Source organism: Pantherophis guttatus, chromosome 1 (genome assembly GCF_059756535.1).
Source record: "Pantherophis guttatus breed Tessera chromosome 1, ASM5975653v1, whole genome shotgun sequence".
NCBI classification, from domain to species: domain Eukaryota; kingdom Metazoa; phylum Chordata; class Lepidosauria; order Squamata; family Colubridae; genus Pantherophis; species Pantherophis guttatus.
Window position 1 is genome coordinate 152,161,605 of NC_142063.1, and position 13,875 is coordinate 152,175,479.

Consider the following 13,875-nt stretch of genomic DNA (forward strand, 5'->3'; position numbering starts at 1 on the left):
AGGGGTCTCTGTGCTGTTAACTTAGTCACCTGTGTCCCGGACTCCTGTCTCACCTAGTTAATGAAACCTGCCAGGTAATGAATGACTGATGGTGGGAAGCCCCTTGAGTGAGAAGACGTTATCACCTGCATTTGGACTTAGGTGAATCCCTTCTCCAGAAACCATTGCTCAGCTCAGTTGTTTTAACTATCAATCAATCTCCAATATTTCCCTCTTTTTTTAGGCAAGATTATTGAGAAGGATGTTGGGCTACAGTTGCAAAATGTCATGGGTGAAACCTATTCGCCCTTTCTAGTCAGGATTCAGGTTGGGTGTTGGATCAAAACTGCAGTGGTTACTGTTATTGATGACCTTTGGCAGAACCAGGAAAGGGAGAATGACTTTCTCGGTCCTGCTTAATCTTTTGGCGATTTTTGATACCACCAACCATAGTATTCTTCTGAGCCAGTGACAATAATTAACTGAACTCTTAACTGTTAAGCAGTGGTTCTCCTTCCTGAATAGTGTTTTCCAGTTGATAGTATTGGAAGGGAAGCGGTCAAGACCTAGGGAGCTCCAGTTCAGGCTGCCACAGGTCATGTAACTTCTTTCCCTGCTGTTTTATGTCTTTATGAAATCACTGGGAGAAGTCATTGGTGGCACAAGGTAATCTGGTATTTCATCAATATGCTGCTGATACCAAATGTTAGCCACAAGCAACCAGAACAGCTCCAATAAATGATTAAAGAAGTCTTTAGAAAAGTCTATGGAGATTCTCAGTCATCCAAGCCACAGTTGTCCCAAAGGTGCTTTTTCAAGAGGCAACTGGACTTTCTGCTTTTTCTTTAAAGACATTTCACTTCTCATCCAAGAAATGTCTTCAGCTTTTTTAGTAAAGGACACCAATGTACAGTAATCTCTCCATCTGTCTGCCTTCCCTTTGGAAATGACACATATACTGCTAATGTCTTGACTTTATAAGCTTCCTCCCTCTCAGAGTCTAAGATGGAATGCCTTTTAACTCTTCCTATTAGTACCTCTTCCTCTTCAGCCAGTGGTTCCACTGCATCCAGTTATGGGCATCCTTCCTAAGCCTGGCAGAAGTTGTGGTGGAGGACTTGACCTGTGCCCAAAAGGTGATAGGGAGAAACAAACTTAGACTGAACCCCAGCAAGAGAAAATGGCTGTGAATTCATAAACCACCTGTTTGCAAAGCTAGTCTGAATATATAATATATTGAGAAGTATAGCTAAATGTCAACGTAGGTAGAATCAATTAGTAATACTTAAGTCTTATAAAAGCCAGCAAGATTTAATCTTCAGATCTCGACTAGCACGGCCAATGAAGTCTAAACAAAAAGCTTTGGATAACATCCTGATCCAATGAAAATTAAAGACTGTACAGATAGTTCTTGAGTTACAACAGCAATTGGGACTGGGATTGCTGTTGCTAAGCAATGCGGTCATAAATAACAATGTCATGTGACCATATCATTTAGTGCAGTTCCAGTTGCCATCATAACTCCAAGACAATGCAGGTCAATAAGCAGGAGCCCTAAGGGTGAGGAGGTACCAGTGGGGGTCATAGGCGGTGAAGGAGCTATGGGCAGGCATATATTACAGAGCTCAGGTGGGTGGGGTTGTGAGAGATCATACTCCATAGTGGGGCTATTCAGGAGAAAAAGCATTAGGAAAAACTTATAGAGCAACTTGTTACTTTCCTTGCCAGTTTCCCCATTGACTGACTGTGGGCAAGGAAGGTAGCAAATGGTGAGCACATGATTGTGGGGATGCTACAATGTCTGCAATTTCCCAGCTCAGTCATAAGTTCCCCCATTTCAGTGCTGTTGTAATTTGGAATAGTCACTGAACAAGTGATTGTAAATCAAGGACTACCTATAGTAGAAGATAGTACTCAAGCCAGGGGTGAAATGCTGTCCGGATCGGACCGGATCACCTGGTTTAGTAGTGATCTTGGACAGTAGATCGGCAATCTGGTAGTGATGGCGGAGAGAAGCCCCACCCGCCTGGGTGTCATTACTTCCTGGTTTTAACCCGGAAGTAATGTGTTTTTTACTTTCTGTGCATGCGCTTCCAAACCGGTAAGGAAGGTAAGTAGATTTCACCCCTGACTCAAGCTCACAAATACTTAATGCTTTGTTATGATTTCATTTCCTCTTTGCAGTCTATTTTGATTCATAAGTGATAAAGAACACACCTTTAATTTGGTTGAGCATTCATGCCCAGACTGCTCCTATTTCCTGGATTCCCTGCTGTTTGAGACCCAACCCTAATTTTATGTTAAATCACTGCACATGCTGCAAAACAATGAGACGAATGACTCCAGTAATAGGCTAAAATAAATCCCCAAATTTATCCCCTAGCACAGCTTTTGGAGGAATTTGTTTTTATTGGCTTGAAGATTGAAGACTTTTGGTGAAACAATAATCTTTATAGGAGGTTTCAGTCATGCCTGGCTGCTGGTCATCATACTTTCACCTGCTAACTTCCATCTTTTTTGGTACATACTTGAGCTGAAGTATTAAGTGACACGAATGTTATAGGGACCAATTTCTTAGTCACTACATTCAAACCTAATTCTACGCTGCTGCTAAGTCACAATGCTAAGTATACTTTACAAGTAACCTCCATCCTTCAGCATGTGTAACAAGTAAAACTGATTCCCTAGTGACTGAAGTAACAGTTGCTTCTTTCAACCCATGACAGCTGCAAGCTCCATTTTCCAACACCATCCATTCTGAATTCCAGCTGGTGAAACTCTGTACTATATTTAGTGGGCAAGATTAAATTACAGAAGCTTCAAGCAGGGCAACATACATTGATCTGCCTTTTTCAGGCAGACCTAGGTACCAACAAGAGGGGTTTCTTTTGTGCTTCGGTAGCCCAGCCTTCCAGAAAATGGATTCCCAGAGAGAACTTACTGAAGAACTCCGACTTTATCAATCCACTCTTCTTCAAGATGGCCTTAGGGAGCTTTTGGAAGAGAAAAAGTTTATTGACTGTTCTCTAAAAGCAGGGGATAAAAGTTTGCCGTGTCACAGACTGATCTTGTCAGCTTGTAGTCCTTATTTCCGTGAGTACTTCTTATCTGAGCAAAGTGAAGATAAAAAGAAAGAAGTAGTGTTGGATAACGTTGACCCAGCTATCCTTGATATGATTGTTAAGTACCTTTATTCTGCAACTATCGACCTTAACGATTCTAACGTACAAGATATTTTTGCTCTGGCCAGCCGCTTTCAAATTCCATCCATTTTTACCGTCTGTGTTTCTTATCTTCAGAAGAGGCTGGCCGTTGGCAATTGTTTGGCCATACTTCGGTTAGGTCTCCTCCTTGACTGCCCAAGGCTTGCATTGTCTGCCCGTGATTTTGTGTCTGACCACTTTGTGAAAATTTGCAAAGAAGAGGACTTCATGCAACTCGCTCCTCATGAACTCATTTCGGTGATTTCGCCAGATAACCTGAATGTTGAAAAGGAGGAAATCGTTTTTGAAGCCGTCATGAAATGGGTCAAGTCAGATAAAGAGAACCGGGTGAAGAGTCTCGGAGAAGTCTTTGACTGTATCCGTTTTCGGCTGATGGAGGAGAAGTATTTCAAGGATCACGTTGAGAAGGAAGACATCATTAAAAGCAACCCAGACCTTTCGAAAAAAATGAAAGTTATTAAAGATGCCTTTGGCGGGAAATTGCCCGAACCTACAAAAACCGCAGGAAAGTCAGCCAAAGGAGAGGTTAACGGGGATGTAGGGGATGAAAATTTACTCCCCGGCTACCTAAATGATGTTCCGAGGCATGGGATGTTTGTTAAAGATCTCATTCTTTTGATCAATGACACTGCGTCGGTAGCTTATGATCCTACAGAAAACGAGTGTTATTTAGCAGCACTCTCGGAACAGATTCCCAGAAATCATTCCAGCTTAGTCACAAAGCAAAAGCAGGTCTATGTGGTTGGAGGATTGTATGTGGATGAAGAGAACAAGGAACGGCCTTTCCAGTCATACTTCTTTCAGGTATACCTTTATTTCTTAAACTCAGGATAAGAAAATGATAGAAAATGATATATTAAAAATCTAACTTCTATGTAGATCTTTAGTTGCATCGTTTTTGATTCTTTCCAGTTCAGGGCTGTATTCACATATATGCAAAAAAGTATTGATAAATTATATTCTCTTAGTTTAGCATGATTTCTAGAGAATCTTTAGAATGATAGCATGTTCCAGTCCAGTTTCCTCTGTATATATTTCTGCTACAAAGTTATCTTTGTGTGCAGCAAATTATGTGTGAAAATGAGCCTGTATTGGTTTCATAAGAGATGCTATGGCATCATCTACCCTTAAATCACTATTCAGACGGCTGTTTGAATACTTGAATTAGGTCAGCTGGCGGCTGGTGGGCACACTCAGTCCTGCCTTGTTAGTACCTTTGGCAAAAGACCTGAAAGAAACAACTCATAGTTGTCATTACACAAGCTCTTCATCTTTCTATCAACTGAATAAGGACTGAACACAAACTTTTTGTATGCTTGTTCAAATGAATGTCTGAATGAGACTATGTAGACTTTAGTGAGGTTCTTGGTGTTTGTTTGTTTTTTAATGTTCTTGATTTCTTGTTTTTACTTATTGCTTGCCTCACTCCAGTATCAAACGCAGCTCTTCCATTTACGTTTCCTTGCTCATTTCAACATAAGAAAGAGATATACAAAAATAATGTCCATATACATCGAATTCTGCCTACATATAAGTGTACATATAGACACATTTATGTGTCGGGGCATATAAAATTATATTTGATCATCTCACTTGTCATCTTTTGAAAGCCCATTACACTATTCTCAAAACGTTTGCCCACCTCTGCATTAAACGATAGTGTTACTAAGTCATAATTTATTGCAGAGATGGGCAAATTTATTTATTGGTAGGGAGGACTGGGGCCATCCAGGACAAACAATCTAATAACCCCCCCAAGGGAACAGAGACAGATGTTGTATGGAGTTTCTGCTTTTACCGGTGTATTAAGCCTTTTCAAAAGCTTACACATTGTTGACCAAAACTGATGAAAAAAAACCACTCCCATCGTGTTTGATTGTCACTACATTTCGGAATATGTTTTCAGGCAATCGTGTAAGCAAAAGGGCAGTTTGGGGTGGTGCAGATTTAAAGAAAATCTAAAGAATGTAGTTAAAGCAGGGAATCTGTCAAGGAAGATGTCAATGGGAAAATGTAGCCATGCTGCCCATTTTCTTTTTAACTAATAATCAGCAATGTCTTAAGTCTAGGATCAAGTAATGATTCACAATCTATAATTACAAGACCTCATAAAAATGAAAAGGGGTTAATTTAAACCTAAAAATAAAAGCCTTCCTTCCTTTAGAGCAGCTGCTGACACTTTTAAAGAAGTGGATTTGATGCCTTCCACATATACGCCCATCCACGAAAGAGTACCACATTCCTTTTTGCAAGGGGCAAAGCTCAGACTACTCTTGGGAGTGCTTTTGCTCAGCTTTGGAGGCAAATGCTTGACATTCTAAAGAAACTGAGAAGCCTGAGAAAAGCAAACGCCAACCTAGGTTCTGCCTAGAAAAATTTGCAACAGATAAACCCTAAAGCAGGAGTAGCCACCCTTGGCGACTTTTAAGATCTGTGGACTTCAACTCCCAGATTTCCCCAGCCAGCTAGCTGGGAATCCACAGGTCTTTTTTTTTTTTTTTAATTTGATTTATATGCCGCCCTTCTCCGGAGACTCAGGGCGGCTTACAATGCGTTAAGCAATAGCCTTCATTCTTTTGTATATATTTATACAAAGTCAGCTTATTGCCCCCACAAACTGGGTCCTCATTTCACCTACCTTAGAAAGGATGGAAGGCTGAGTCAACCTTGAGCCTTGGAGAGATTCGAACCAGCAGAAATTGCAGGCAGCTGTGTTAATAACAGGGTGCATTAACCACTGTACCATCAAGGTCTTAAAGTCATCAAGGTTGGATGCCCCTGCCCTAAAGCCTTGAAGGACTCAGAGGAGTGATTTTCAAAAGATGCACTGGGACCCACAAATATAGGGAAGGGGGATGGAAGAAAGATGGGGAAATGCTGACAGCCAGGTGTCTCGGGGTTAAGACAATAATACATTTGCTTCCAGATCTTAAGGTAAAAAGTAATGGGATGTGCTGAACTGTTCATACAATGCTGCTGTGAGCTGTTTTCAACGTGCCTGGCACGTTTGCTAACCATCTTCATTCTGCATTTTAATCAAGCTGGACACCATTACATCTGAATGGATTGGGCTGCCTCCCCTGCCATCTGCCAGATGCTTGTTTGGACTGGGAGAATCGGAGAACAAAATCTATGTAATTGCAGGCAAAGATCTCCAAACTGAGGAGTCTCTGGATTCCGTCTTATGTTACGATCCAGAGTAAGTGGCTTGCTTAACACTGGTTGGTTTGACAAGGTTTCTAATTGATGGCCTGTGAGATTGAAGAGCCTCACTGGTGTCCCTTTCCCCTTCCAGGTCACTCAAATGGAATGAAGTCAAGAAGCTGCCCCTGAAAGTATATGGCCATGCTACAGCTTCACATAATGGAGCTATATATTGCCTTGGAGGAAAGACAGATGATAAGTGAGTACTGGATAGTTTCAAGAGTGTTGCAAGTACTCCCCTCCCCAAATTATCCCACACAACTATTTGCTCTGGTTAAAATCCTATTAACAGCTGAGGTCAGTGTAAACTTTAGTTGCTTTCAAGATCAATGCAGACCTTCATCACAGGGCAGGAAAATGCTTTGAAGAGCTGATGACTGCTCTGTATATTGTATGTATATTGGCCCAGACTTGTCATTCAAGATGAGTGAAGTTTTGACCACTCTTTATTTAGATTTCCCAGCACTGGTTTTGGAAGCGTGAAGCCCCATTTCTGCAATGTTCTGATGAAGATGTTGCTGTAGTGCAGAACTATAAATTCAGAGGTTTAACAAGTGTTTATATTTGCAGTTTTATCATCCAGTAAATTAGAGGGTAGCATAACAAGGGTTTAACGGCAGAGATAAATCACATCTCCAACAAAGTTACATTATAGACATGAAAGCTAACAGAACAATACTGATTTTTTTAAAGAATAAAAATAAGCAATTCCACAGGCACAAACATAGTGCTTGGCACTGATTTAAAAGTTAAAAATAACTTTTATTTTTATAAAAGTTATAAATATAAAAGAGGAATCAATTCGTGTTTGTTTTTACATTCATATTCAGGTTAAGCAGTTGGTTTCCATTAATCTTAAGGATTTTATTTTATTATCCCTGACCATCTAATTTTCTGAAATCATCCTAGCAATGGTATAGGACATATTTATTAACTAGCCATGGCAATAAAACAATTCATCCAGAAATTTGCAATCAAGCTACAGTATATCAGAAAATATTTGAATGGAAAATACCCAAAAGAAGAAATAGTGCTATAATAACAGAAATAACTGTTTTAACTTTAAAATCCTAAAGGCTTTGTCTGATCTTTAATAAGGATGCACATAAAATAGAAAGTATTTTTTGTTTTAAGCTCAGGATGAAACAATTCCACCATGTTCCATTTTTTGTAAATAGAACATAATGTGAAATTCATCAAATGTAACAGAACACAAATTGAAGGAAAAACTCTGAACAAGTTTATTTGTTCCCTTATTTTTTTTACCCATAACTTTTAGGCACAGTGGTGATCAACACTGATTGCTCTCTGCCATCTGAGTACAATTTTTTTTTAAAATGAATTATAGTAAAATTTGAGAACATTGCAAATTTCCCAAAGGAAGCAGTCCTTTTTGAGCTCTGAAAAGTTCAGCAAGGCACAACAGAATGTACACTGACCACAGAGACACAAACTAACAGGACTAGTAGCTTTTATATTTTTATCATGTTCTCTTAAAATTCAGTATCATAAGTGTATGCACGGAGCACATACTGCATTCACGCCATATCTCAATGACCGCCAACATAATTGTTGCGTTTATTCTTCAGAGCCTGAAAACCAAAACAGCAAATTAACTATATTTATATATTACCCAATGGGCACATACTGTTTGTTAATGGCTACCCATCAATGAAAGAAAGTACAGCAGAGAATAGTACATACATATAGAACGGAGCCCACAGCAAAAAATTTTTTAAAAAGCATCGGGCAAGCCAGCAAGCAGCTGAGAGCAATTTTCATGCATTATTAAAAAGCAGGCAATTGGGATGGTCTGCCTGCAGAGGTAACATATTCCCGATCCAGTTGAGTCAGTGACTTATCAGCCTTCCCATGTAGACCAGACAAGAATGAGCTTCTTCTACAGGTCTGATCTCCTGCCCCATCTCCTTTTACAGCCTGAGAAATTAGGGAGGATCTCTTCTGAGTCTCTTTCTCTGCCCGTTATGTCGTTGCAGGTTGAACCCTCTCTTATTTGATGTTTCCCCATATTTGCATTTCTTCCCGTTTGTCAAGGACTTTCTCACATATCATTACATGACGGGAGTCCAATCCCATTTGTCTTAAGTATATGTTTTGATCATTGCTGTTGTCCCCATTTTTCAAACAGTTGACTTTCTTCTCGTACACAGAAAATGCACAAACAGAGTATTCATCTACAATTCCAAGCGGGGAGACTGGCGTGATCTTCCTCCCATGAAAATGGCTCGCTCCATGTTTGGTATTGCCATCCATAAAGGGAAAATTGTGATTGCCGGAGGTGTTACTGAAGAAGGCCTCTCAGCTTCTGTTGAAGCCTTTGATCTCACCACTAACAAGTTAGTCTACAACCCGTCTATTTTTGTTTGACAGCACAGTTTTAGGGCCACCGCGCATTCTTTCTTTGGGACCCACCAGAATCCTTGTCCCTTTATTTATAAATGCAATCAACTTCTTTAAATGGTATAAATGTTGTCCCAGGATCTGCGTAGGCGAGCAAAAAAGCAGTGGCAGTGATTTGCAGCCTTCTGCCAGTTTATTTGTGGGAAGTTGGCAGGGAAGATCCCACATGATGATCACATGACTGCAGGATGCGGCAACAGTAGTAATGAGCTGCTGGCCAAGCCTCCAAATCATGATCTGGGGATGCTCCAGTGGCCGCAACTTTTGGAGATACGCTGTATAATCTCTCTTTGTTCGGCAGTGTTGTAATTTGGAATGATTGCTGAATGAGAGGGTCATAACCCAAGGACTATCTGCATTGTGAATTGGTCTTGAAGTATCAATTACTAGGATACAGCCTTATAAACATTGTATCCAGTCCTATGATGTATGATTTGATCTAAGGAAATTATTTTCACCATACAAGGGTGTGTGTGTGTGTATGTGCGTATGCGTGCATGTGTGTACGTACATGTAAAGTGCCTTGTTGCACATTTAAGCTCTGAGCATTTTTCGGTAGATGGTCATACTCTTTTGAGCTTTAACTATATGCTTTAACTGAATCTGCTTTGTCCTTTCTGAGAAAATTTGTCCTTTATTAATGTATATCTAACTTTATTCAGCCAGTCCACTTCTTAAAGCCATTTCTTCATTCTGACAAATTATTTTTTTTAAAAAAACAAACAGTTCTTAGTGCAATGTCATTATATTTAACTTGTTAATTAAAGCTCTTTAAAAAATATCTTTAAAAAAAATGGCAAAACAATACCGTCAGGTATGTAAAGGTATTTTTACTTGTCTACATTTCCTGCAACTGTTATGTTTTCCTTTCGTAAACCAAGGGGAAATAGTACAGCATAATCAAATAACTTTGCCAAACAATATTGCAATGAATATCAATAAACAATACCCAAAATCCATAAGCCAGCATAGCAAGAGCATCAAGGCAGGGCTCACCAGCCACATGCTCTACTTCCCATTTTGACTAAACCCCTGGGGAAAAAAACATATTTTAAACTTTTCTTGAATGCTAACAGGGTTGGGACCATCCAAATCTCTGGGAGGAGGGTGGGGAGAGGAGATCATTCCAAAGGGCAGGTGCTCCTAGATCCAATCAAATGGTATTGTTTGAAGGAGGGGACCTGGATGGTACTCATTATGAAAGAGTAAGTGGGGACAAGCAAAAGTAACTGGAAATAGGTATTTCTGCAAATTACCTCATTATGTGTTATTTAGGGCTTTGTAAATGATAAACAGCACTTTGAGTTGCGCTTGGAAACCTCATAGGAGCCAGCGCAGTTTGTAAAATAGTGATATGAGAAGGACATACATACTGTGGTATATCCAAAATTACCCACACCACTACATTCAGCATCAACTACATCTTCAGATGGTCGTCAGGAGCATGTTACAGATATCCCCTCCTTTTTAAAAAAATACACATCATATTATACTCAAACATTATATTCTCAAATTGAATGTTTTATTCATTAAATTGCAGGTGGGAAGTTATGCCAGAATTCCCCCAGGAAAGAAGTTCCATTAGTTTAATTGAATTGTCTGGATCCTTGTATGCGATTGGAGGCTTTGCAATGATTCAGCTTGAATCAAAGGAATTTGCTCCTACTGAGGTTAATGACATCTGGAAGTAAGTTTGTTTTAAACTTTTTTTTTCCCACTTTGCTAGCCAAAGAGATTCAAGTCATTCCTATTAATTGTGTGTATGATAACGTAGAGTAAAACTCCACTAAAATCTTTAGCAGTAACTAAATGTAGACTTGATCTTGTATTGCCTATTTTTGGTTTTGCTTCAACATATTCTACATATTACATAATTTTAATATTCTCTCATAAAAGTAGAGTATTAAAAACATCAAATTACTTTGTAGAACTGCATGCAGAATATTTTTTTGTTCACAGAGAGCTATATTTTTCCCGAGTGCCCGATGTGCGTTTGTGTTTTGGCACAGCATGGTCTGGATTCAAAAGGAGATCTGGGCTCATCTCTAATTCCTATGACCTATTTCAGGCAACTCCTACTTGCCCACCACAACTTTTTCACAAGAAGCTTTAAAATAATGCATGGCTCAGCACTGTGAGGTGACCTTTTTGGGCACTCATGACAGGGACATTACCTTCTTGAAAATCAGACATGAACCAACCAAAACTTAAAAAGTGTACCTGTTCTTACGAAAGACCTTAAAAGCAGGGGTCTCAAACACAAATCCCTGAGGCTTTTCATGTATCCATACAAAAGTCTCTTAAAGTCTTGTGATGCACATAATAAAGCATGCCGTATAATAATGCACCAATTCACTCAGCCCAACTGACCTCACAGGGTTGTTGTTATGGAGAAAATAAGAGCAGGAAGCAGTATTAGGTGTTTCTGTTGCCTTGAGTTACTTAAAAAGTAATAAAAGGTGGGATAAAAAATTAATAAATAAAATATGCTGACTCCCAGCAACCCGTGAAAATGAGGAAGCAAGAGAATTCCAGTTGAGACCTAAGTTGGGGCTTGCTCTCCCGAGAAGCACCATCTCTGCAGCTCTGCAGCTTCACAGCACCCAGTTGTGAAGTACAGCTGGGTGCTTGGCAGGACAGGTTGAGGGAAGCTGCCCTCCTAACCCTGAATCAAGGTGCCATTGCTATAGGGCCAAGAGCTATTTACACTGGCATCTCTGTGCTCCTTGCAACAGCTTAACAGTGCTTAGGAGGTCATGCAGTGGTGGGTTGCTCCCGGTTCGTACAGGTTCACAAGAACCGGTAGTAAAAATTTGTAGTAGGTCGGAGAACCGGTAATAACATTGGCTGGCCACGCCCCCGAACTGGTCCCCAGCCCGGTCGCCAATCACTTACCCCACCTACCTCATCAGAGGCTTTTTTTTTTACTTTTAAAAGCATTTTTTCTACAACCTCTTCAGCCAAAAAAATGCTTTTAAATTTAAAAAAAAATGCCTCTGATGATCGCGCGGCTCAATTGGGATCGTCAGAGGCTTTTAAAAGCATTTTTTTCTGCAACCTCTTCAACTGAAAAGATTGTAGGATAAAGAATGCCTTTAAAAGCCTCTGGCGATCCCAGCTGAGTTGCCTGATCATCAGAGGCTTTTAAAAACATTTTTTTCTGCAACCTTTTTCTAAGGTTGTAGAAAAAATGCTTTTAAAAGTAAAAAAAAAAAAAAGTTGGCCACTCCCATCCAGTCACATTACCCCATCAAGCCACACCCACAAAATAAGCCATGCCCACAGAACCGGTAGTAAAAAATGTTAGAACCCACCCCTGAAGTCATGGTTGAAAGCATGTGTGTGAGAGAGAAAGGGAGGGAGGGAGGGAGGGAGGGAAGGAAGAAAGGGAGGAAGAGAAAGGAAGGAAAGAAAAAGAAAGGAAAGAAAAAGAGAGAGAGAGAGAGAAGGAGCACATGCAGACAGATGCATCAGATGTAAAAAATATTCACTGAAGATACAGCATTTGAAAACAAATGAACCAAAGGATTTTCTTTAACTATAGTTGTTAGTCAGAAACTTGGGGAGCAAACTTTGAAGACAAAAAGATAGAAATGAGTGAAAAGTTGGCAGAAAAGAGAGGGGGACAGATTGAAGCACTTGGAGATTTTAGATAGATTTCAGAAACAAAAGCAAGGGGGGCGGATTTAATATTACTTTCCAAGACAAGACATTCAGAGGGATGACAGCATATTGGAATCTATATTTCCTGCATTACTTTTTCTTTGTGTAGCAATGCTTGTTACATTCTTAGACTAGCAATTATTCTTCAATAGCTGTATTAATATAAGACAGGATGTTAAAAAAGAAACTTGGAGTTACTGGGCACAGATTTTGGAAGACAGGCTTGGGAAAAAAGCTAACGGGCCCCACTTATATAACTTTTTGTTCCCGCAGGTATGACGATGAGAAGAAAGAGTGGTGTGGCATGTTGAAAGAAATCCGCTATGCGTCTGGAGCCTCTTGCCTTTCTATTGGCCTAAATCTGTTTAAGTTATCAAAGCTGTAAACTAAGTGGCTACTTGACTGCAGATGAGGATTTTTTAAAAAAAATAATCTCTAGTTTTGTTGTGTAAGCCTACCTTGTACAGAGATTGGTAACTTCAGTTAAGTATTTCGTCTTAAATGTCTATTAACCTCTGTTGAGTATTAGATCCTCCCAACATTTACTAACTATATGATAGTGAATATGTTTGGCTATAGACAGCAGTAAATAAAACTGAATTTAACAACAATTTGTCTCAGAGATTAGACCCTGGGCTTCGGTTTTAAAATAAATATCAATGTTTAAATAAATAACAGTATGGCCACTCTGATTATAGAAAAGGATTTCAATAATCAGATTAGGATTTCTCTTCTCTCTTGTTTATGCCGCCTGTAATTTGTTTACTTTTCTGCTGACTTTAGAACTTGTTCTGAGGAACAGATTGTAGGAAATGGATTGACTTTCTACTAAAATATGGTGCTGTTTACTGACTACTTTTGGCCATTTCTAGTTCAGTAGCTCTGAATCAGCCCTGGGAACATCAAGAAATGGGTTTGAAAAAAGGTTTCTCACATTAGACAGCCAACCTTTAAAGCCTCACTGGAAGATGGCTGAATGCCTTGCTCCTCCCTCAACTTCAGCCCTGTTCAAGCCCTATTCAGCATCAGCATCAGAAACTATTATTAACTACTTATCTGCACTGAATTCCCTTCTAAAGCATTTAAGAAACAAAAGCCATCTAGGACAGGGGTCCCCAACCTTTTGGACCTCAGGGACCACCAAGTTCATAATTTTAAATGTTGCGGACCACTAATACAAATCCAGCGTGGGAGCGAAGCAGTACTTGAACTTGCGCGGCATGAGCATTCGCCTTGGTATATTTGCGCCAGCCGATGGCGCAAGGCAGCCCTCGTTTCCTGCCGCTTGGGACTCGGAGCAATAAACAGCATCTGGTTTGAAGAGCAGCCGGATTTGCTCTCCATTGCGGATGCCACATCGGCCCCCTGCAAGCTCTCATCTCTC

General features: G+C 39.9%; 1 protein-coding gene across 1 annotated transcript; it reads left to right on the forward strand.

Annotated features, from left to right (window-relative positions):
- The first annotated feature begins 348 nt into the window (after positions 1-348).
- Positions 349-13,102, forward strand: KLHL41 (kelch like family member 41). Its single transcript, XM_034426976.3, has 6 exons — positions 349-4,007; positions 6,245-6,402; positions 6,499-6,606; positions 8,579-8,764; positions 10,369-10,515; positions 12,765-13,102. Exons 1-6 carry the CDS (start codon positions 2,898-2,900, stop codon positions 12,874-12,876), a joined length of 1,821 nt encoding a protein of 606 aa, XP_034282867.2. The 5' UTR covers positions 349-2,897; the 3' UTR covers positions 12,877-13,102.
- Positions 13,103-13,875: the final 773 nt, after the last annotated feature.

Excerpts from the sequence above, each read along its gene's own strand:
- KLHL41 (XM_034426976.3), top strand. The coding sequence starts at position 2,898 with ATGGATTCCCAGAGAGAACTTACTGAAGAACTCCGACTTTATCAATCC. Across the intron at positions 6,607-8,578 it reads GGAGGAAAGACAGATGATAA|AAAATGCACAAACAGAGTAT; the intron begins GTGAGTACTGGA and ends TCTCGTACACAG. Across the intron at positions 8,765-10,368 it reads TTTGATCTCACCACTAACAA|GTGGGAAGTTATGCCAGAAT; the intron begins GTTAGTCTACAA and ends ATTAAATTGCAG.